The sequence below is a fragment of the Anomalospiza imberbis genome, chromosome 1 (assembly GCF_031753505.1).
Source record: "Anomalospiza imberbis isolate Cuckoo-Finch-1a 21T00152 chromosome 1, ASM3175350v1, whole genome shotgun sequence".
In the NCBI taxonomy this organism is placed as follows: domain Eukaryota; kingdom Metazoa; phylum Chordata; class Aves; order Passeriformes; family Viduidae; genus Anomalospiza; species Anomalospiza imberbis.
This window is the reverse complement of record NC_089681.1, coordinates 98,884,495-98,909,972: the sequence shown is the minus strand read 5'-3', so window position 1 is coordinate 98,909,972 and position 25,478 is coordinate 98,884,495. Positions and strand designations below refer to the sequence as shown.

The window sequence follows — 25,478 nt, the reverse complement described above, 5'->3', positions numbered from 1 at the left end:
GTACATCTAATATCACACACTTATTCAGAAAGGGAAGAAGAGATTTCCCCTCTGTAACCTCTGGGGGAGAGAGAGAGAGAGAGAAAGAATGTAATTGTTCCCCATCTCATTGTATGTGTTACTAAGACATGATGCCAGCCACATGCTGATTATCTCTGCTGTTACATAAAGTGGTCTCCTGCAGTGCCAATTGCCTGCCCTGTGGTCTGTATCCTGTTACATAAAATGTTATCCTGTACCACCAATGTGCTGTGCCAAAGTGCTATTCTTTCCTACCATGCTCCTAGTCTTCGGAGCTCAGATGCCCTTTGTTTTCATGCCTGCTTCTGCCCACAGCTTAAAAGCCACCTAATGATTAAAACAAAACAAGAATACTTCTCACTAAAGAGTGATTTTTTAGTTATACTGTAAAACAAGAAACAACACAAATTACTGTTGCTCAGGGATTCTGGAGGATATGAGAGCGCGACATGAAAAATCCCATTAGAGACAGAGTTGCTGCCAGGCCTTCTGTGACTCAGATGTTGCACCTTCACACTTCTATCATTTCTAGGTCAATCTGAAAGATGCAGTTTTATTTGCCACAACATTTTCCAAAGGCAATCCTGAGATCAGCTCTACTGCTTGAGATGAAAGCACCCTTGGAGTAAAACACACTGAAAATAGATGTCTCTCACGATGTATTGCAGTAACACATTGTCAAAGACTGCTGCTGCTCCAGCAATCTGTAAACATGCTATATCATCAAAACAGTGCAGGAGTGATGATGTGTTACTGGAAAGATGGCAGCAGTATGAGAAGAGCAAATCTACAAGCAGAGCACACCTGACTACAGGTGGACAGCCAGCTCACTGGTCTTTTGGGTGGCCTAGCAGAAATGGCACTGCTAAATCAGCTGCACTGTTTCTGGCAATCAAAATAGCAAGACTTACATGCACAAAGATAAAGGTTAGGCAAAGTGTCTCCTAGTTGAGGACAGACAAAAGAGAAATTGAATAATCAAATTCAATTGTGAGGCCACAGAAAACAGAATCTGGTCTCCCAGAGCTTGTGGCCTTTTCTACAACAGTGATTTGTAGGGAGGGAATAAGGGTCATCAACACTATATATTATTCCCTGAATGAGGCTAAGGGACATTTTAGTATAAATCTTACAATTTGTTAGTTTCAGTGTTTTGAAAATATTTCTCAGCTCTCAAATAACAGTGTTGTGTTTAGTAATATGTTCATCAAATATCAATGCAATCTATCATCAGGAGCAAAGAAATCCCCCAAACAAGAGGAAAAATAACTCTGCCCGGTCAGTCTTGCTTACATAAAGACCAAGATTAACTCAAAGGAAGAGATTTCAACTTCACAGAACTGAGGAGCCTCAATTCCAATCATGTGAAGAAGACTGGGGAAGGAAGATGCATTATTTCTTCATTCCAATGGTCTCTTGATACCTACTGCAAAGAGATGGGGAGAAGTCCTAATGCCAGACATAAAGCATGCACAAGGGTTTGTAAATATCAGTTTCCCCACAGTTCTAAATCATAGCTCATACGACAAGAGGCAACTACAAAAAAAAAAAAAAAAAAAAAAAAAAAAAGAGAGAGAAAGTAGAGAAAGTAAAGCCCCAGTAAACCTTTTCACACTAGTAGTCTCAGAAATTGATATTAATTGATATTGGTGGATTCTATTTCTATGAAAACCTGAACAGTATCTTGCAATATTTAAACCAAAAGTTTGCAAGAAAATAATGGCAGGGCTCTATTGAAAAGATTAAAAGGGTTCAAGATTCAAATAACATGAAGAAAATCCCAAATCCTATCACAGAGTCTTTAGTTTATACAGAGAAGCTAGCAGAAAAACAATATTCTTGCCTTCATCCAAAACCCACAGCAGACATTTGTTACTGCTAGCTTTGAACTGGGACAAATATTGCTTAATTTTTGTGCTACAATGACTCTCTTCTAGTATCATGCAAGAAAACACATTGGCTGTGAAGACAGTTTAATGGGGAAAAAAAGGAAAAAATCAATGGTAGATAGTAGCCTTATGGTATATAAACACTCTGGAAGTGATTTGTGTGTTTATATTGAAATAACGCAATCAGTGTGTCTTTTCTAAACAAACTTTCTGCTGTAATGCTCTTTGTCCTGCACTATATATTGTGTCATACTACACCATACATTCTTTATACCCCACTATCACATCCCTAGGGTCAAAGGCAGAAGATAGACAAATTCCTGGAATAATATCCCCAATAAATTACTACTAACTATTATAATTCAATGTGGGCATATAAACGACACTTTAAAGAAAATTGAATTTGTTGAAAATTAAAGCAAACCTGGTGTTACTTTGAACAAGAGGCTCATTGATTGTTTTCAGATTTCCATAATAAAATAGGCTTTCTTGTTTTATGTTTTACATACCCTCTAAGGAAAGGAATTGTACCTCAAAACATATGGGTGTTCAGAATCTTTATTTTTAAATACAATCCTCCATGCTCATAAAACCCTGATTGGAAGCCAAGGAATTTATAACAAGGTGCATAACAGCAAGCCTGAAAGAAGGCTAAAGATGAAGAAAAACAGAGCTTTCACTCATTAATTAAAATAAATAAGAGAGCCTAGAAGTGAAAGTGACCTTAATCTGGGGACAAATATCTGTGGTTTAATTTAATGACATCTTCTCACTATATGTGGGTATATGGGCACCAAAATACACTAGAAGACAGACTAATAAACTGGCATTTATTTTGTGTAGCAGGCATATTTTTTTCAGTCTACATCATAGTCCTTTGCTTTTATTGCTGTAATATGTTACACTAAGAGCACGAAGAATGGATTGTTTCTGAATTTTAGGGAACATTTTCATGCACAGCTTTTCTTCAAAAACACATGTTCTGTTAGAACAACAAGTTTACATGTCTTACTTTAAACTGTGTTATATAACCTAGAACATTGTTAAATATGCTCTTCTAATATATGCCATGACTGAGTGGCCTCACTAGGATTCAGTTTATGCCTTGAGTGTACTTCAGACCTGTGTATTACACCACCTGTGAAGTGTGCTTCCAATCCACTAATGCACGTACAGATAAGCTTTTCATTACTGGGGAAATGGTTCATTTTACATTACCAAAAAAAAAAAAAAAATTAAAACCTCATTTTTGGTTGGGTTTATGCAGCTTCTTCTTTTATTACAAAAAGTCATTCCGGGTGAGGGGCAAACAGCAAGAACATTATAACTGGGTTTTAACTAGATTGCCCAAAACCTTGTTTTTTTCTGATGGCTAATTGATTCATTTTCCTTCTCTCTGCCCTTAACTGGGGAATCTTTAGTACTTGTCTATGCTGTATTCTGCATTTATCCTTTCAGTAAAAGGTGAGATTAATATGCCAGAGGGGTCACAGAGCTGTAGTTTAAAAGAAAAACTTGACTATACAGTAAGAATCAATTTAAAATACTGTCCCTTTAAAAGGAGCTGTCCTGCCCCCCTTCCTTGCTCTACTGTCTATCACATTCTCATACATTAATACCTAATATTAACACATCAGATTCTTCCCATGTGCACAAGCCTAGTTTGATGGAGATGTGAAACTTCTGCCTGCATGACTAAGGAGAGCACTGGTGTGATTTTTATAGAGGCTCACACCAGCAGTCAGAGTGTAGAGCTGTATAGTGAAAATCCTCACCCAGAATCTGAGCTCTTATATTTGCAAGTGTTTTCTGGTATTTCAGATCTGTCTTCTCCTGATAATCCCTTTGGGCCTGGCAACCACCAACTTTCTTGTGAGCCTAAGAGCAGGTGAAGAGGAGGAACTGGAGAACACTGCACTTCAAGAACATTCATATTACATGAAGGCACTTAGCAGTCTGCCTGCGTGTACATAAAGCTAGTTTGTCCAGTCAAAGTTGCACAGTTAAGCTGCCTGCACAACAGTTTTATGAACAATCCTGGACTTCACAAGTTTTGGAAGTTGGGCTCAGCAGCTATAAAATTATAAACTTGATATATATTAGTAAGTACAGTAAATAGAGTATAATTAGAACAGAATACAATGTACTATTTTTCACTGCTTTTTATACTTACTTCCCTAGAGCTACAAAATGAGTTTCTAATGAGCTTTGGGTAGTCGCATAAATAGAAAACCTAACGTTGTAATGCCTGATAGTGATCTAAACTGCTTCGATATGTTTTGCATTACACCACAAAACAGTGGTTTGTTCATGGAATGGAACAAAAAATTTCGTGTTACTCATACTTTGGCCCTAGGCATGCATGTGTTGAAACCATAATCCCCCAATGTATTTCAGAATATGTTTGGACAACCTAACTTTCTCTGTGAAAATGACCCAAAAGGAAAAACCCCTATCCATTAAAAACATAAATTACTCAGACCTCAATGTTTAAGTGCAACCTACAGCACATAAAGGAAAAATTCCAATACACTGCCTATTTTCCCAATTAAAAAAGAATAAGGAAGATGAGAAGGATGTATTCAGGAACCATATAGAAAAACTTTAAACTAGCAGTGTATGGATAAACATTCTATGCAGCAGAAACCAAATATTCTATGTCAAGGCAGGAAATCTCCTTATTAAAAGAACTTCTAACATGGTTGTACAGATATATACGTGTTTCACATCCCTTAAGATCTTCAACAGCCATTTTGTTTTTCTCTGGTGGGGAGAATAACATGAAAAGTCAGAGAAGACTGACAATAAAATAAAGCATTTTTTCCCACTCTAGCAAATCCCTACAGGTATTAGATACAATCCTGTACACAAAGCATAAGTGTCATTGCCTTTACACCACCTCTACAAGGCAGAAGGATTGACAGACAAGTGGACAGGCAGGCTGACAGACCAATAGAGAGATGAACAGAGACTAAGCGAATTACAAAGGGTCAAACAATCAATGTGCCGCAGTCGAGAAATGGATCCAGATAATACAAGCTCTTGTCTAGTGCTTCAAATAAAATGTCATCTTCAAGAGGTGATACTTCTTTACCAGGTAACATTACTTCTAGCTGTTTATTATTTTTTCTGTAGAAGCTGAATCATAAAATTGTTAAGGTTGGAAAAGACCTCTATGACCACTGAATCCAATGACAATCCCAGAATCACCAGGTTCACCACTAAACCATATCCCCAAGTACCACATCCACATGTTTTTTGAACACTTCCAGGACAGTGTTTCTACCACTTATCTGGGAAGCTGGTTCCAATGCCTGGAAATCCATTCAGTGAAGAAATTATTTCTAATATCCAATCCAATCCTACTCTGGTTCAACTTAAGACCATTTCCTCTCATCCTGGCACTTGTTACCTGGGAAAAGAAGGTAACACCTCACCCACCTCACTAGTAGTGAGGTAGTGACCCTCACCTCACTACAACCTCCTTTCAGGTAGTTGTAGAGAGTGATAAGGTACTCCTTCAGTCTCCCTTTCTCCAGGCTCCCTCAGCCCCTCCTCATCAGACTTGTGCTTCAGACCCTTCAGCTCCACTGCCATTCTCTGGGCTTTCTCTTGCACCTCCATGTTTCTCTTGAAATGAGGGACCCAAAACTGAACACAGGATTTGAGGTGCAGCCCCACCAGTTCTGATTACAGGGGGACAATCACTTTCCTAGTCCTGTTGGCCATACTATTCTTGATAAAAGTAAGGATGCCATTAGCCTTCTTGGTCACCTGGGCACAGCTGATTCACGTTCAGCTGCTGTCAACCAGCACCAGCAGGTCCTTTTCCACTGGGCAGCTTTTCCAGCCCCTCTTCTCCCGGTCTGGAGCTCTACAAGAGGTTGTTGTGACCCAAGGCCCTTCACCTTGTTGAGCTTTGGCACATCAACACAGATTTTCCAGATTCCTGAAGCTTCAGAAGATTATTTTTTTAGATTATTTTTTAGCTGCTTAAATGCTTATTTTATGCATATGGACCAGAACCAGAGCTTAAAAACAAAGCATAGATTTGAGAAGGTGTAGACATAAAAATCTACTTCAGTGTTCTTCAAAATTATGGTTTTTTGCATTTCTTTCCTTTCCCAAACTGGGAATCAGAAATAAAAAACAAAATTAAAAAAAAAAACATATTCCCATTAGCATTATGTCCTTGTTTAATCATTTTTGGTTTTGCTTCTTTGAGTTAATTCAAGAAATAAGCAGTCTTTTTACTGTTTATAAGAACATTGCTTGCAGGTAAATAGAAAAAGTGCTAACATTTTTTGATTGAAACTCACAAGGATAAAAAGGTCAACTCCTAATCACAGAAGGTTTACTACAATATGGTACATTAAAATTAAGGAAAAAAAAGTTGCAGTGATTAATTCTATTGTATTTTTATTCCAGGAAAATGGGACAAAAAAATGAAAATATTGCCTTGAAATTAAAAAGTCTCCTTTGGGAAGGATTCCATTTTGGTTTACATACAGCACCATTTTACACAGCATTGGCTGTGAAAAGGGATTTTTCAACTGGTCTTTAATGGAATTTATGCCAGTTTTAAGGCCTTTTGCATAGCCAAAGCAGCACAAAGAGCCTTGATGCAAAAGAAAATCTGTTCTTTAATGTGCACACTACTCAAAGTAATAAAAGTTTTATTATTTTTTAAGTTATGTACACCCACTGTGCAATATCAAATACGCATGTTGTAAACACAGTGGACTGAGTTCAGACATGATGTAAGCATGTGTAACTAAACCAACTTCAAAGGGACCACTTGTGAAACAGAATACTGCTTAGCATGGCCATGAATTGCAGAATTCGTGCTAAATTCCTGTATCATATTATTTTAAATAGATTTTATTTGAGCAGGGTAGTGTTACACTGCATCAGAAATAAAGGAGAACTGGGCTGTCAGTAATCTCTGGGGTCAAGTATCAAAAGAATTGTTTGACTTCATGCAAAACACACAAAACATTTCAAACAGACTGAATAGCGCAGAGAAGGAGCACACTGAGATGTCATTTTAGAGCAAGAATGGCCACCACTGCTTTGAAAAAGAAAAAGCTAATAGTTCATGTACGCTAGTGATGTATATAAGAAAAGCAATTACTGTTTAGGCAACGTATGGAGAAGAGAGATGGCAAGGAGCAGAACCCATCAGTCTTGGGAGATGGGACCAAAATCAGGGAAATGTCATTGAACCAGACCAACCAGAACACTGTCACATGCACTAATACACAGAAAGCAGCAGAGCAGGTAATAGGTGGTATTGATCTCATGGATTACTTTACAGAACTCCACTCACTCTTAGAGTTCTCATCTTGCATCTATTGCACTGTCAGTCTGCATTCTTAGCAATCAAAATGCTTCTGGAAAATATACAATGAAACTGCAGTTTGTAATACAACTGGTTACCTTTTTTTGTGAAAGAAAACTAGGGCATTAGACAGTTCACAACCACAAAGACATTTCATCATGGATCATCAATCTGCAGAGCAGGAGCCTGAAATCAAGTGGAAAAGAAACTCAGCAGAGAAACCCCAGGGAAGCAATATTGCTGGGAAAAAAATACATTCAGGAATGGAATAAAAAGAGATAGTCAAAGAGAAAAGGCCTTTCTGATATAACTAAATGAAACTGAGCTTCTGACTTTTTACACAGAGGAGACTCATTTCCAAGTGTTGCCCTTTTAGCAGTGTTGGTCAATGAAGATTTACTCTGGCAAAGCTACTGCAATGTTTGGAGAGAAGATTTTCTAACTTACGGGGGGACAAAGGCATGTGAAAGTTGGGCAGATTGCTGCATCCTTTCAAATCCCACCAAAATCACTGTTTTGCTGTGAAAAACTCAGAGGCACTTTATTTTTGTAAATTTTAAAGTTGCAAAAGCAGTCCAATTTCATAGAACAAGAGAGGATTTATTTCTTTCAGCAATAAGGGAGATGCTACCAGTGGTATTTCTCACAACATGAGCAAGTGGCTGACTTCCTGTTCCTTTTCTGTCAAAAGAGATGGTGACAGAAATAATCTGTGCCCTGGGTAAGAATGCAAAAACCCAACATACAGATGTTTTGTAACTCAGTTTGAAAAAAATTACCTAAGATGTCTTGCCAATTTAAGATCAGGTATGAATCTCAAAATAATGTGAAAAACATCTAGTAAATACTCATACAGATATAAAAGTTATGTCTTCAAATGCCAAGTATTACTATGTGAGAACAGTCCTAAATGGTCACATCGCACTGGAACATAACTGAGAGAGAGAACAACTGCCCAAAGTGTCAGATACCAATTCACTTTTAAATGGTATTTATTGGCTTCAAGAGCATTATAGCTGATGTAAGATTTGAACATTGCCTATGGTAAAACTCTTCCTGTTTGAACATGTTTGGTTGTCTCCAGGCTTTGATGATATCCTGAAGTTTGTACATCTTGCTACTTAAGTGACATTTTTACCCAGTCAAGGACTGCAAGAACTAGCAATGTACAAGAGAATAACAAAATCACACTTCTAAACACCGATTCTGGATACTCAACAAATAAATGAAGCTTGTTTTAACACACTTCATGCCTTAGAATTGTGCCTGAGAGCACCTTCTCTTCAAAATTAATACATGGATTATCCATTAAGTTTTGACACTGCTCAAATAACCTCTGTATGCATAGCTCCCCATGGAATAATACAGTGATGAGTGTATTAGTAAGTCTTTCATAGCAGCAAGTAGTGGTATTTAAAACTCATCTTTTAAAGCATCAGCCATTTCTTGGAGTCACTAAAGACTATCCAATAACTGACCTCAGGAAAAAGGGCTGTAGCCACATTTATATACTTGACCCCTAAAAAGCAGGAAATAAATGCTTGATGCTTTTTATATTGTCATACTTATACAATAGTGGGTTTTCAATGTGTGGCCTGTTAGAGAGAGTATGGAAGCCTCAAGCTGCCATAGTTCTACAATTCCAGGCACTTCCAGTATCACAGAATATTATTCAATAAACTAAATATATACATACATGGAAAGACGAGCACACAGAATTCTAAAACTATTCTGTGTATACAGCTTTGGTATGACCACACATTAAAAAAGTACGTGATCATTAAGAGGCTGAAGCAGACCAAATTTTATTTTGAAGACTGTATAATTTGCAATTAGGACCTATATTACAATGTGAAGAGATAGACTGCTACAAATTGAATACTCACTAATAGAAAACCTACTGGTTAACTGTCTTCTCTCCCTGGAATTCAGCAAAGGCAATTGCAGAGTCCTGTGCCTGGGGAAGAATAACCCCCTACCCCAGTTCAGGCTGGGGGCCAAACTGCTGGAAAGCAGCTCTGTGCAGAAGGACCTGTGGGTGCTGATGAACAACAAGCTGTCCATGAGCCTGCAGTGAGCCCCTGTGGCCAAGGCAGCCAATGGTCTCCTTGGATGTGTTTGGAAGAGCATTGCCAGCAGGTCGGTGGAGGTGATCCTGCCCTTCTACTCAGCCCAGGTGAGGCCACATCTGGAGTGCTGGGTCCAGTTCTGGGCTCCTCAGCAAAAGAACGATATGGAGCTCCTGGAGGAGGTCCAATGGAGAGCGATGAAGATGAATAAGGGACTGGATTATCTCTCTTATTAGGACAGGCTGAGGAAGCTGGGCCTGTTCAGCCTTGAGAAGAGACAACTAAAAGGGAACCTAATTAACGTCTATAAGTACCTGAAGGGAGGATGTCAAGAGGATGAAGCTAGGCTCTTCTTGATGGTACCAATGAGTAGGACAAGAGACAACAGGCAGAGACTGGGGCACAGGAAATTCTACCTGAACATGAGGAAGAATTTCTTTACTTTGCGGGTAACTGAGCACTAGAACAGATTGCCCAGGGAAGTTGTGGAGTCTCCCTCACTGGAGATATTCAAGAATGGTCTGGACACATTTCTGTGCCATGTCCTCTGGGATGACCTTGCTTAAGCAGGGAGGCTGGACCTGATGACCAGCTCTGGTCCTTTCTGACTTCACCTATTCTGTGATTCTGTGATTAATTTTTAAAATTCTGAATGCCTTTGAATGGCAAATTGTTGTCTCTATGTAATTCAGTATTCATCTATTTGCCAATATATTACCATTTATATTGTCATCTCATGCCAAAACAAACACTTCTGTGTGTATTTAAATATCTTTTAAATATCACAATAATGAATCCTAAAAAATTATAAAAAGGAAGCCTATAAAGAGTAAGATATCATTCTGAATTTTGTTACAAATACATAGTGTTGAATGATTTGCATGGTGCTTTATTTCTGCAGTCTTGCTTGAAATAAAAGTGTCAAAAGAATTCCAAGCTATTTAACAGAATGTCACTGTTTGTGCTTTTACTTCTAAATAGGAAGTAATGAAAGAAGAAAATCTAAATTTGCCCTCTTAGGTATAATTCCCTATGTTCACTCTCTTGAAGGAACGTATCAGGGAGAAGTGAGAAGTATGATTTTAAAGATTGACTCTAAGAAGAATTTAAATTATTCATTGCTTTTAACTTGATGATCATGCTACAAAGGGAAAGCAAGGGGTAGAATTCAATTCATATTACTTCAACTACCCAGAGCAGCCTTTAAAATCATGACCCTGAGACCAGTAGCTCTAAAGGGAGCAGGCAGATACTGGGGACAGCACAAAAGGGTCTGTGGAGATCTAATCTAGCACCTCTCCTCTGCTGTTGCCCATCATAGGGAGAATTCAGTTTGTTTCCAAGCCTCACCCAGATCAGACGGCAAAGGCAGGAGTGGAAAGAGAAGGGACAGGGAGGTCCCCTAGACAGCTGTTTGTGTGTGAGGTGCCACCAGTACACATTGGGAGGCATCTCAACTTCTTCCTTGCTAAATGGATTTTGTAGCCTTGAAGTCTGGGATTGAAAACATGCACAAATGACAACCAAGCATGCACTGTTAGAGTAATTCTGAAGTCAACAGACTGCACAGCTAAAACTCTGAAACTTCTTGGTATTAAAAATAACTCTTAATGAGATATAACAGTCAGGAAGACAAAGAAAATAAGGGATGGTGTGTCCTATCAGGTTCCCAGCCTGCCTGACTAGCTTTTCTCACTTTTTGAAAATCATCAATTTCTTGAAGAGACACAGTCATCAGGTTGTTCTAACAATGATACTTGAAAAAGTTTGTTTATTTTCCTGATACCTGAACATATTTGTTTGTATTATTTTGGTTTCATTTATTTGTTTATTGTTATTACTTATTACTTATATGTTATTATTTATTCAGAAGATTTGCTGTGGATTGATCTTTTAAATGTATCACAAGTAAAATCTTAAACTTTCCCATGATTCAAAAGAAACGGGGAGGGGGAAAGTGTGGATCATATTAACTTAATTCAAAGAAATGACATAAAAACCCCCGGGATTAGACAGATGCATGCAGGTTGTCTCATACAGACCCAAACCCGACTTGTGCTAACAAGATTAAATTTCATACCTTGGGATGTTTGGAAGTTCTTTTGCATGCCTCTATTCAGATAAATGTTCTTCTTTACTTCAGTGGGTCTAATAGCATGAACAACAATGGCTTGTGTGTTTGCATAAGTAAAGGTACCTCTATAAGACATAATAAAATATGCCCAACCCTAATACATACTCAACAAGAGTCCTTGAGGAAATTAAGATCAAAAAGGCTAGTACAGAATCTTAAGAGCAATAGGAATGAACCATGAAGTATAAAAATTTGTTAGTAGGAATGCTCAAAACAAAATAATGTTTCATGTTTGAAAAACACCACATAACATAAAAATCATTACTTATGAAAAGTGAGGACTAGCTGCTATTTGATAGGGCTAAATTATTTGCATTCTCCATGCAGGAAATTTTGGAAATTGATATACATTTATCACAGAATCACAATCTTGAGATTAATCCTTCAGCAAGGATGCTGACCATGTCACACAAGTGCTTAAAAATTTTTATGCAGTGGTTTGTTTGCAAAACCAAAAATCTGTTCTGCTAAAGTCTTTCATAGTAACCTTCTCCCTTTTTCTTAAAATGTGTTTTGCTCTGCTGTGACAGAAAAAAAAATACTCTTCTTGTTTTTGGTAAGCAAATAAACATTGTTGAGAAAAAACCCAAATCTATCTATCTATCTATCTGCCTATTTATCTATCTATCTAATCTATCTCAGAATCCAGATAAAAATAACAGCTGCAGTTATCTCAGCAGCTAGTGGTATTTGCAGACTGGATTCTGACTGAAGAATTCCAAAATATTTCTATGCATCTCAGTGGAGTTAGACAAAGCATGCACCATTAGAACAAATGGAATAATCTAGTCTGGAATTCCATATCTTGAAATAATTAAAATTCAAATACACTAGCATTAATAAATAATATTTTAAGGAAAATACATTGCATTTAAGTCCCACTGCAAGCTTGAATTGTACAGCATCACTTCTGTGGAGTTCAACTGTTCTCAGAAGTGCTGGATAATAAAGAAGAATAAAGATATTCAGGTGAGGTAAATGGTATAGCCTTTGAAATGCTATGTTATACCTCCTAGAAGAGTGAATGTACTTGTATTTTTACCTTGCATAGGCTGTACATACACTGTCAAACACAGAAGTGATAATAAGAATAAGAAGTTGATGTTTGTTATTTCACTTGGAGCGTACACAATTTCTTTCACCTCATGGTATACATGTTCTGAGAGAATCAAGATACTACAGAGAGTGAGTTCCCATCAAGTACTCTGCAATCTTGCTAAAACAAAGAGACAGAACATGAGATAAGAAAAAGCACGGTACAATTTATGTGGGCTTTGGCATGGAATGTACACTTCTCCAAAATTAGCTAGGCATGCATAGGAATGATGGAATGTTGTCTTCTCTGAAGCTGGCATAGATGATTTCAGTTATTATGAAGGCCAGATGGTCTCATTACTTTTCATCAGCTATATGGTAAGCCAGAACTTCTTCAAGGTTTCAAATGCTTTCTCTGTGACTGGCCTAAATCACATCAACAGAGAAAGGCTTGGGATGCTTGATTTCAGTTTTTCTTGCTTCCTTGATCACAGCAAGATATTAATGGATTCTGCTGATTTGATTAGAAATTCCAATTCTGAAGGCATCTGGAAGTATTCCAAGGAAGTCTGCTTTTTTTAAGGAACACTTTCCGATATTGTGAACTAGCAGCCATAATTATGACAAAAAATGTCAGATTCAGTGCAAATTTCCAAGTGTTCACAGTTATTTCAGAACTGGCTACATTCAGGTTCACAGGTCACAAGAACAAGCAAATTCACTGAAAATCAGCCTTTAAGCACAACATCAAGATCATGAGGAAAAGGCTGAATGCTCATTCAATGGTGCCTCAGCCACTAGCTTCAGAACATCACAAGTACTTTCTTCCTCACTGCAGAAAGAGGAGAGATGTAATTTCACAGTAATTTTTTGCAGCTTTCTGTTGGATGGGATCTCTAGACTATTTCAAGATGAACAACTGAAAAAAATAGTTGTATTTAAATGATTCTAGTAGATTTTTTTACTATAACCATTGCTAAATAGATGATGAATCATGCCTGCTACTGAGGACCTGTTTTCTGTCCATTCCTGAAAACTCTTTCCACTATAACAGATTTTATATGATCTCTTTTTGCATATTTCCATACAGAACAACATACACATTTGTTTTATTATAACAGACATGCTATCAATCCAGAAAGAGATTTAACTTTCTTATGCCAGTATAGAAGTGTAGTCAATTGGTAAGAATTATTTCAATGTGAAAAATAAAACTGTGATAGAGTATTCCATTTGGATCATTTTCATATGAAACAGGAAGGTCTACAGAGAAATAGGCACTAATATAATGAGTTTATAAATCCATAGTGATTGCTATATGTCTCTTGATAGCATCTAAATCAATTGAAACTGTTGAAGAAAAAAAATAGCAACTTTCACATAGAGTAGTAAAAATACTGCTAGTTAATTCCAAAACTACTGCCTAGCCACTCTGAATTTAATTTAAAAGACTCTACCAGACTGAAGACATGACTCAATATATAAATTTCATAGGTAGCAAAGAAAATTATTCATTATGTTCAATATTTATATTGATTCTTTTGACTAGTCTTCCAGAGGCATATGCCTAATTCATGTTTAGAAGTTAGAATTTAGAATTTTCTGTTAATTTTCTCAAGCCCAAAGAACTGACTTTCCTTCACAGATGGAATTGTTTATGTTATTAGCTATACTTCAGTAATGCCTAAGTCTTGCCTCTCCATTTTGGTTTTGTGTTGGGTTATCTTATGATTTCTTGTTTCTTGGGGTTTTTTGGTTTTTTAAAAAGTACTACAAGATGTTTGTAGGATGGACATTCAGTAAATGGGAATGCTTAGAGAGGCTATATGAGGTGCTTGCTACATACACACACTCTCTGTAAAATGTAGTCCAAATGCTAATTCTCATCCTTATATTCCTGTACACATATATGGGTAAGATTAATGCAGACAAACATTACTGCTAGGAGAAGTTACCCGTCATAGTATAAATGGTTATCCCAATGCATAGATATTTTTCAGTTCTATAATCCTTAATCCTCCCGGATGGATTATGAAGGAGGGAGAAGAGAGGGAAAAGGAGAAGGGGAAGAGGAAATTATGGGGAAATGGAGTACCTCTAAAGAAACCAGTTCCACAAAGTCATAAACAAAGTACATAAAAAGTGTTTAATTCAACACAGAGTCAAATTTTTCAATTGGGGAAAAAAAAGAATACTGGCAAGAAACAACTCCCTAATGCTTCAGTTTTCCCCCAGATAATAACCATCAGATCCTGCACTACTTCTTATGAGCACAATTTCCTCATTGTTAGCAGCTGTTCATTGGGTAGCATTGCACAACTGGCCAGGTGCATTACGAAGGGAATGAAGGAGGAGAGGGGGTTGTCTGCCTCCAAACCATCAGATGGACTAATAATATTCTTCAATACTGCAGTAACTGGCCCACTTCCTAAGCTACATTTGAGTTTTACTGAACGTAAATAAACAGTGGAGGGAAAAGGACACCCACAGTCCTGGACAAAGTCAGAAATCTTCAGGCATTTTTTGGGTTGTTTTTCTGCCCCCACTTACCCGGAAGGTGGGAACTGCAAGATTATGTGGTTGTTTTTTTTCCTCCTAGCTTCCTGAGGATTCTCAGGAAAGACTCAGGGGACTGGGCCAGTTGCTGTGGGGACAAGCAACAAGCTGGCTCACATGCAGCCCTGTCACACTATACACTGTGGCAGCTAATATTAAAATGGACAAATAGAAGTTATCCTGAAAGATCTCTAAACTGATTGTTGTTAATTTATATTTTCAACTTCTCTGTGCACTAATTAAAATAATTTTTGATGTGATGAGCATTTATTTTTAGCAGTTTCTCCATATCAGTTCAAAAGCTACAACTGGTTTTGCACTGCTTTCACTCTATACTATTAAATTGATGATTCCACCATGAATTTGCACAGGAATACTGAATGGATACAAGTTCAGGCATGTCTATAGTAAAGAGAACTACTGAAATACTTGAACTCAAAAAAACACTTTATCAACAGTATATTGTCCTTAATACCCCGTGCAAAATATACAAGGCAGAAAGATGACTAACACCCAAGAAAAGAATAGCAACAAGGATCAAAATACTTATGGTGTATGTAAACATTAACATATCTTAAATCTAAAGCCTTCTCTCTAATGGTTGAAATTCAAACACAGGCCTCATGTTTTTTGTTTATTTGAAACTAGCTGATTTTTTACATTATAACTCAGTTGAAATGGGAAAGATATAAAAAATGAGACTGAAACAGAACACTTTCAAGGAAAAGTCTGAAAAACAAGATATAATCCTTAAGGTCTATGATCTAACACATAACATGATGAAAACTGAGCATGAAAACTTATTTTAACCCTGCTTTGACAAAGGATAATGTATCCTGTAGGATCATTTGTGCTTCTAATACAAATGAGTATCAAAACTCAGTGAATTGGTTTCCTAAAATTATGCTGTCTGCACAGACACACTTTCAGACCCAGAACACCAAGAGCTAAATTAGGTGATTAGAGGATGAAACACATGGAGTCCCACTTGCTATACATGCTGTTCCATGCATGTCGTGCTGATCTCTACCTATATGGATTCAGATTATAAAGTTCATAATATGATAAGATCATACATACAGAGTTTTAGATTGGTTTTACTGCTTTGATCACTATGGAAAATAGAGAAGTAGAAATAAAGATACCTACAAACTACTACATATGTAATGGAAGACATTAAAATCTGTCTTTACCACCACAAAAAGAAAATATTTTCATATTCCATCCACCAAATTATGTGTGAAAATTTTATTTAAATAATATTTAAACAAATGTCTAGCAAAAAAATGGAAAGTTTGAGAGATTTTTACCTGATATACTGACTTTAAATTATTTTTGCTTGATTGCAAATATATTTCTATTGAATTTTTATCACTTTTATTGTATTTTTAGTTGTTTTCCATCTTCTTGTATGCATATTTAAACTATGCTTTTCCACTGTTAAGACTGAAAGTTCCAGGTTGCTCCTCTTTTTAGAAATCCCTAATAATGTTGCACTTGTGATGGGAACCAATAAACAGCTGTTAACAACAAGGAGTTTATGCTTTTAAGAAGTAGCTAAATATCTGACAGCTATTCCCTTGAGAAGTACTAAAGCTGAGTAGTTCACTATTGTACTCAACTCAAATGCAGACAGATTTGTCACCAAGTACAAGAGAATAACAAGAAATAGCTTAACCGATTGTCTTTAACATCATTTAAATGTTTGAATGAAGTTTTCCTATTTGAATACCTAAATGAACAGTCTAATTAAACACCTCAATTGATGTTTGTATGGCCTAATTGGCTCTTCTGGATAAAGCAGAAAAATTGCAACACCTATGTCAGTAGGTGCTAACAACTATACATTTACAACAATTTCTAAAGCCCAATGATAAAGATTATTTGACCTATTGTTTGATTTGGCTCTAAAAATCTCATACCTCAAGGCATAAAGAATCTGATTTTTACTTTACATTACCTTTACTATAGACTACACAAGCCTTAACATGATTGATTTCACGTAGTTGCAATTTAAATTAGATTAGTCAAGTCTTTCCTTTTAGACTTTCCATAAAATGAGTAGAAAGATTTATCTCAACCTAACTTATTTCTCCCAGTGGCCAAAGTGACTATATCTGTCTTTTAACTGGATGGTTACTAAACACTACCTTTAAGCTCTAGATTTCTATAGAGATCTTACTCTGTAAGATGGGTACCTTTTGCTTCCAGCAGGATGCTGTCAGCCAGCTGCTACAGATCATGATGTTAGCACCTCATTTCTCTGAGTTCATAAACATATATTTCAATTTCCACTCACTCTGGGTGCTGGGGTGGCTATCAGAAAACCCAGCAAGCAAGCAAGCAGACTACTGGCTTAGCAAAGGAACATACATTAACGATTGACATGTCCCTTACTTGAAACAGTCACATCCAGAGGGTAGTGGTCAATGGCCAGAGTCCTAATAGACATCAGCGACAAGTGGTGTCTATCAGGGGTCTATACTAGGACCAGTATTATTTGATATCTTCATCAATGACACACAAAAGGATCGAGTGCACCCTCAGCAAATTTGCCAAAAACACCAAGCTGAGTAGTGTAGTTGCTACACCTGGGATGCCATCCAGAGGAATCTGGACAAGCTCAAGTGGGCCCACGGGTATCTCATGCAGTTTAACAAGACCAAGGGCAAGGTGCTGCACCAGTGTTGGGGCAACCCCCAATACCAACACAGGCTGGGGGATGAACGTATGGAGAGCAGCCCTGCTAAGGAGGACCTGGGGGTGCTGGTGGATGAGAGACTGGACATGACCCAGCCATGTGCACTCACAGCCCAGAGAGACAAACGTGTCCAGGGCTGCCTCCAAAGCAACGTGGCCAGAAGGGTGAGGGAGAGAATTCTGCCCCTCTGCTCCTCTCTGGTGAGACCTCACCCAGAGTACTGGGTCCAGCTTTGGGACCCCAGCACAGAAAGGACATTGACCTGTTGGAGCAAGTCCAGAGGAAGATCACCAAGATGATTAGAGGGTTGGAGCACCTCTCCTATGAAGAAAGGCTGAGAGAAGTGGGTTTGTTCAGCCTGGAGAAGATAAGGCAGCTTCTGGGTGATGTAAAGGCTGCCTTCCAGTATCTATAAAAAAAGATCTAGAAAGACTTTTTACAAGAGTATATAGTGACAGAACAGGGAAGAATGGCTTAAAACTGAGACTAGGTTTATGTTAGATATTAGGAAAAAATTCTTTACTGTGAGGGTGGTGAGACACTGGAACAGGTTGCCCAGAGAAGTTGTGGATGGCCCATCCCTGGAGGTGTTCAAGACCAAGCTGGATGGAGATCAGATCAAGTTGGTCTAGTGCAAGGTATCCCAGTGCACAGTGGGGGGTTATAATTAGATGATCTTTAAGGTCCCTTCCAACCAAGGCCATTTTATGATAACATACAAGGAAATGAAAAGGAAGAAATGATCCCCAGACTTGTCTCTACCCTGTTCCTACTCAAAACAATCTATTGTTTCTCTGGATGGACTCATCAGAGAAACCATTAAAGGAATAATTGCTAGTTTGTGCAGATTTTTCATGAAAGACATATCCCAGAACAAATGTTTTAGTGCAAAATAATATCAAATAAAACAAAATAAAATTTGATATGGAGCTATTTAAGACCAGGTCCACCAAAGGACCGCTTTGATGATTAAGGGACTGGAGTACCCCTCAGATGAGAAAAGGTTTAAAGTGCTACAATTATTTAGTCTGGAGAGAAGTTATATCAGGGTGAATGTTATCAATGGATATAAATCCCTGAAGGAGGGTGTAAAGAAAGGAATGATGGGTTGTCTTCAGTGGTGCCCAGTGGCAGAAAAGAGGCAGCAGGTACAAAGAGGATGTGCTGTCTGAACATCAAGAAACACTTTTTTACTGTGACAGTGACTGGGCATTGCAATAGGATGCGGACTCTGACACTTCTGACAGATATATTCAAGTCCACCAAGACATTATGCAGGGAAACTGACTGTAGATGACCCTTCTTTAGCACAAGGATTGGACTAGAGGACCTCAAAAAGTCCCTTTCAACATCAGCTCTTCTGTGATTCTGTAAAGGAATTCAAGATATTTCTCTTAAATGGAGGTGACAACATAAAGTGAAATAAAATGCCATACAAAAAAACCCAAATGAAGTTCTTGTTTCTGATACACATACAACCTCCGCTCTAGCAAATGCACTCCAAATTTCTTGCTGCTAGTGCCACACAGTCCATTTTTCATGCTTTCTCAGGAAAGGAAGCCTAATTGTGCAAAAAAGGGAGTAGATCAATTAAAGATTTGACCATCATTATTTCCCTCTTACATCATCAGCTAAAATCTAGTTTATATCCAAAATATTTTAAAATCACTGTTAGTAGTTGTTTTGTTATCTGTAATGAGTATGACTTTATCATTAGTCCATGCTTCATACTGCATAGGAACCAGTGACATAATTATTAAGAAGTTCTAATTTTCCCCACAATTTAAATAAAATGCACTCTCCATCCTCTAGTTTCCATGGTGTTTAAAAAAAAAAGTTGTGACACCACAATATTACTCTCCAAGAGGAATACAAACACAAGTAAGGCCAAAGTTGTATATGAGAAATAAAATACTAGCCAGTTATTGCCTCGGTCATGATTATATGCAACATGTAATAATAAATAGAGGATCCTCAAAATATCCTTTTAAAGTCTGAACAGGATCAAAAACATTTAAACTGCACTAGTGGAATCTTTAAAACAGGATGTTACACTTAAGGTATAATGTAATGTGTTTGTCTTTCATGGAGCAATTAATCACTGGATGGAGGAGTTAAGACCCAATCAAAATGGAAAGGTGTTTATTGCTGCAGCTGGTCATTAAATTATTTCTATAAAGCTTAAACACTGGGTTTTATTGTTTTTATTACAGATCCGCTCCTATAAAAAATAGATTTAAACTTCCTTTTTTAGATTTTGTGGTTAATTTCTTGTGCTTCTGTTAACCAAACAAAACCAAACCTAAAGAAACAGTATGTTATTCTGTTATCAGTAATAATAGGAACCAGAAAGATAGAAAAACATATCACCTTGAATTCCAATATGTGTACCTTTTATCTATGGGAAAAACCCCATGAATGATAGCAGTAACACAAAATAATCATTATGTGAGGTTTTTTTTTTTTTTTCATTGGGTGGGAATTCCTTTCATTCAAGACAGATAGTTGATTAAAAGAAATTATTTTTTGCTATATGGAGATCCTTAAGAAGATTCTAAACTACCCTTAAGATACCCGTACATGAAGTCCTTTTAATGAAGCATTTGTCATTTTGGATAGACACCTTGGCTAGTAGTAAAGGAATGAAAGAAGCTTCTCCACTACATTTAATCCTTCAAATGACTGTACTAAAGGAAACATCTGCAAGGAAATATCCACAGGACAGTCGTGGATATTTACTGCATTATCAAAGGATTTGTTGTCTTGATTGCTTCAATGAGGTATTTTTAGTAGATGCAGGTGCTTTGTGGGATTATCTGTTTATACCAAGAGGACACGTGGAGGCTCACAATTTTGATCTGAAGCAAAACCTATGGACTTGCCCAAGAGAAAAATCAAATCCCAAATTTCATCACCCTTGGACTGATTACCATGATGAATGTCATAGAATTGCCACATGGGAAATAAAACTATAGAATGAGTCTGGGTGACATCTTAGGAAAGAAAACCTGTAGCTTGAATGTTTTCTGAAGAAAATGAGCAGGCTACAAAGGGCATGCTGAAGTAATATAAGATACTGACTATATACCAATTTTGAAAAAACGTACTAACTACTTTAAATAGCAGAGCCAACACTTTCTGGCAATCAGGGCTGACAAAATAATGTAACTTGGAATTAGTAAAAAATATTGAGGCAAAAGCTCACACCCTTTTTCCTGGTGCTGGGGCAAAAAACAGAACTCTTGTGATATGTGCACAGAGATGTTAGCAGACAAAGTTTATTTTTGAAATATATATGGCTGCAAAAAAATCCACAATATAACATGTACACATTTTCTTAAGAAGCAGAAGCAAATACTACCAAGATTTATTCAAGACCTTTTTAATGTGCTACACACTTCCATTTCGCACATCAATCAAGAGGAATTCATTCCTGATAAATTAATTTACAATTATTTCAATGCTTTCTTTATGTTTTTTAATTTGTAATTTCTTTCCTTGGTATCTGAATGCAATTTTTTCTCAGTTGCAGCTAGAATTTAGAAAAATTTTCCTTGAGGATTAGCCTTCTAGAAATAGCTTTGTTACTTTGATTTATAAACAGTTTTTAAGGGTAGTGAACATACACATAAATCAGAATTACAAACTAGTATAGTTCATGATTTGAGATTTTGAGGAAAAAATATTCTCAGGCCATCAAATTTCAGAGTGGAAATGGACAGTAATCTAACATTAGGAAAAGAGAAGTCAGCAAAGTCTCTTCCGTATTGCAAAAAGCATGATTTTAGCCTTTTGGAAACATTTTTTGGAGTAGGAGGAAAAAGTTATATATTGGACATCACATTGCTTATGGGAAAAATAGAGTGGATTAAACCACACCTGGTTGAAAATGGAAAAAACTGTATTTGAAATGTCTGCAGAGCTCATTAGTACCTCGATACCAAATTATTTAAAGCTATCTTTGGCTTTGACTCAAGATGCTGTCCTAAGCATGGCGGCACAATAACAATCCAAAAAAGCTCCACAGATGTATACTAGAAAATGATAGTGCTTCATTAATTGCCAAAGTAAAAACTTGCTAAATAGAGGCCCATTTTAGAAAATAAAAAAGGAACAGACTGTTAAAACCAGATGGGAAATAGACTGTAGTAGCTATTCATTACCTTTACATTTGCAACTAAGAGTGAGTATTGCCAGAACAGTTTGTTCATTTATATAACGAATTCTATGCTTATATCACTGCATTCAGTTTTACCGAAAGTTCTTTATAATACAACACTACACAGCTACTTGAACTTCTACTCATTCTAAAAGTTAATGCTAAAAGCTTTACAGTGCTGACCACCAGCTCTACTTTCTTCTTCATCTTCTGCTTGTAAAAATCATATTCAAAGTTTAAGCTTTACAAGTTCCTAGTGCAATGAGTAGCAGTGTGAGAGAGTGGGGAGGGGGGAGGAATGTAGAAGTCCATTAGAAAAATAACAGGAAAACACTTGATGGCCATAGACCTGGAAATTGAAAATTTTACCACCCAATACTTTCCTTTATACCACAAAAATCCATGACATAAGGGGCAGCTCTTCGGTTTCTCAACATAGCTATGGCAACAAGACAGGCCAGAGGAATTATACCCTAGTTATGTCTTTTGAATTGAATCACTAATGAATTACTTTTTGATAACCTCCTAATTACACTCTTTACCTCTAAAAGCCCACAGACTACTTCAAAAACAATTTTTCTAGTTTTTTTTTACTCAGAGTGCATCTCTAGTTTTAACAGACATCATTAAAAATGAACTGATTTGACTGAATGATTTTTATAAACTACCTCTAGAACTGTATGTTGACACAGAGAATTTCTGTTAATTTCCCCCTGCACCATTAACTTTTCTTTAAATTATTCTGTTGCCTTCATTTATTCATTCCTATATTTGGAAAGAAGAATAGACCTTGAACCTACTTAAGTCTACTGTGTGTCAAAGTTAAATTATACAATATATTAATGAGAAGAAAATTGTCAAATCTCTAAGCCTATAACCTCCTATATGTTTGAGGATTTCCATATACACTTTTAGCCCATTTGACTGATCAGAATCATATTATTCCCCATTAAAAGACATTTTACAATCAGAAAATACTGCCATTAACCTCAATACATGTATTTCAATCATCTAACTCATACCTGAAGAGATATTAGTTAATGTAAATCTAACAACATCTGCTGCAGTTGGAAGATTATGCAGGCTATTTGCACCAAGTACGCTGTTTGAGACAATGAAGAGGGCCTTGTCTTGGTTTGAAAGAGAGGTGTCTGCCAAGGAAGGGGGGAACCTCCCTTGGAATGGGGAATACGAACCCCTTCCCTCCAAATTACTACAACTTTGAAATTACGAGGCTTTCAGGCCCAGTGTATCGGAATATGTATAATACTGGAAAAGTGTATATAATATTGGAAAAGGAATAACAAATCTTTACTAGTCTGCATGTAACAAGACAAACAACCACAATGGCAGCAACACCAAACAAAAGAACAGAAACCCATTTAAGAGGCTTCTCTCGGCTGCAGGCGCTTTCCCCTTTGGTGTAGTTACAGTCACAGCCAGCAGGGGCGCTGTTGGCTCCTGGCCGGGCAGGGCACATGCAATGATTCCCCCGCAGCTGCAGGGGCTGCTGCGGAATGAACCCAGCTGTCTCTCCACTGTTTAATGGCAGCGTTGCTGGGGGAAGAGGTAGAAAAGGGGCTTCCTTTACAAACTCATGGGAAACAGTTGGTCCCAGTGCCCCTCCAGATGGCAAAATAGGCTGTAGTGGGAACCTCAGAGCAGCAAGCTGGAATGGCAGAGGAGAGCAGACCCCGGGGTGGCAAACAAAATGTAGCAGAAACTCTGCGGCCATAGCAGGAGCCACAGGGTATCCAGGCAGGCACAGGGTGTTAGGTTAAAGTGTAGCCAAAAATCCCAAGCAGCAGCAGAAAAGAGCAGGGCTGGATAGCAGCAGCTGGGCTCTCCAAACAGCCAGGACACTCTCCCTCGGAAAAGGAGGGGAGGGGGTTGGGGTCCTGGGTTTTCCCCTGCAGCACCCAAATAGATGGCGAGGGTCCTTTCCAGTGAGATCAGGTGTTGAAACAAAAAAAAAAAAAAGGTCCCAGTTAAATGGCTGCTCTTGTGAGCAAAACCTCACTCACTGTAGGAAAAGCAGTAAAGGGCTGGACTTCATGGGGGCAGGGAATTCTTGTGGTAGCAGCAACTGGAAAGTTCCTTTCTGGTCCTGAGAGCGAGAGTGAAAAGGAACCGAGCCCATTCCCCTGACCTCACAGCCAAAATCTCACCGTATCTTGTATTCCCAAGAGAAAACACCCAGCTAGGAGGGTAGCCAAATGCACCCTTCCCCCAGCCACATCCTTTGTCTCTTAAGTATGGGTCATTCTTATCTCTTAGGTAACAAATGGGAGAAAAATCCCTGAGAGAAAGAAAAGGGAAAAAAAGGAAAAATCCTAACCTCCAACAGGCCCTGACTTGTTGTTCTTGTATCAATGTTCATAAAGCATTATCATTAATATATCACTCCCAGGTTTTGCTGTTTGAATCTGTGTTCCAGTTTTAGGAGTGACAGGACCTAACAAAGAAAATAGTTCAATATCCCTCAATATAGGACCTAAAATCTGTAATTCTATCTGTAGATTTTCTTATTTCTGGAAAAGTGAGTTTCATGGGAAAATGCAAACTTCTATATATCTTGAGTCCAATATATGCAATTGCGCAATTTTTGTGCTTTCAGTATGAAAAAATGAGTTAAACAATACTACGACATTTCATCCAGATTTACTCCTGGGAAGCTACATATTTAACAAAGATAGTAAATTAGCCAAGTTAAGGTCTTGTGTAATGCTAAATAGAGTTAATTAACCAAATTCTGCCAGAACAAATTTTGAATGCTTTCTTCTCCACCTCATTGTGGTTTATCCTTATAGACTCTAGCCATTCTCATGGATCTAGCCAGAACTATCATACCAACCCAAATATAATGTGACTTCAAATATAAGGCAAGTTCAGATATAAGGCCACCCTCATTTTTCAAAGGCTACATAGAAAAATCAGCAAACTTTATTAATAAAAAATATAAATTCTCTACTGGAATGTCTTAGACCATCTTCTCCAGCCTCAGCTTCCAATGTCCTTCCTCCTCATGGTCAGCTTGCCAGGCATGCTGATGGCTGTCTGCACATCTGTTAATTGAGCTCTTCACATGCAGGGCTTGGCCCCAACCATACCAGTTGCGCACGTCCACAGCTGGATCTGGACTTTGGCAGAGCAAACAGATAAGGAAGGTGAACAGATGGTTCACCTTGGAACATACTAATTCCAAAACCTCCAAGCAACATGGCAGACTATCAACATCTACCTCTCTTCAAAACCTTGAACTGAGTGGGCTTGGGCTGCTGTCTGTACTACCCCTGCCTGTGTGAGGCTTGGAAATTCAGAAGGCTCATCATATAAATGGAGTTTTAAAGAAGGCCAGACAGTGAACTCACAGAATGACAGAATATTCTGATTTGAAGGGACCCAAATGTCCAACTGTTTAGTGACTGGCCAATACAGGGATGGGAACGACATCACACAACCTTGGTGTGATAAGCACCGTGCTCCAACCAGATGGGTTAATCTCACTCATCCCATGCCTTATCAATACAGGAGTAAGCTGTGAGAATTTTTAGCTTTAGTTTTGCCTTTCAA

At 37.6% G+C, this 25,478-nt stretch overlaps 1 protein-coding gene across 8 annotated transcripts in view; it reads right to left on the bottom strand.

Annotated features, from left to right (window-relative positions):
- SUGCT (succinyl-CoA:glutarate-CoA transferase) overlaps positions 1-25,478 on the bottom strand; it is a 322,387-nt gene that overhangs the window by 125,002 nt on the left and 171,907 nt on the right. The window contains exon 13 of one of the 8 annotated variants that reach the window (XM_068201778.1): positions 17,940-18,155. The exons of the other annotated variants lie outside the window; for them this stretch is intronic. Within the exon in view, the coding sequence (XP_068057879.1) occupies positions 17,955-18,155 (201 nt within the window). The 3' untranslated portion in view covers positions 17,940-17,954. Of the gene's footprint in view, positions 1-17,939; positions 18,156-25,478 lie in introns of those variants that run through there. 8 annotated transcript variants of the gene reach the window in all.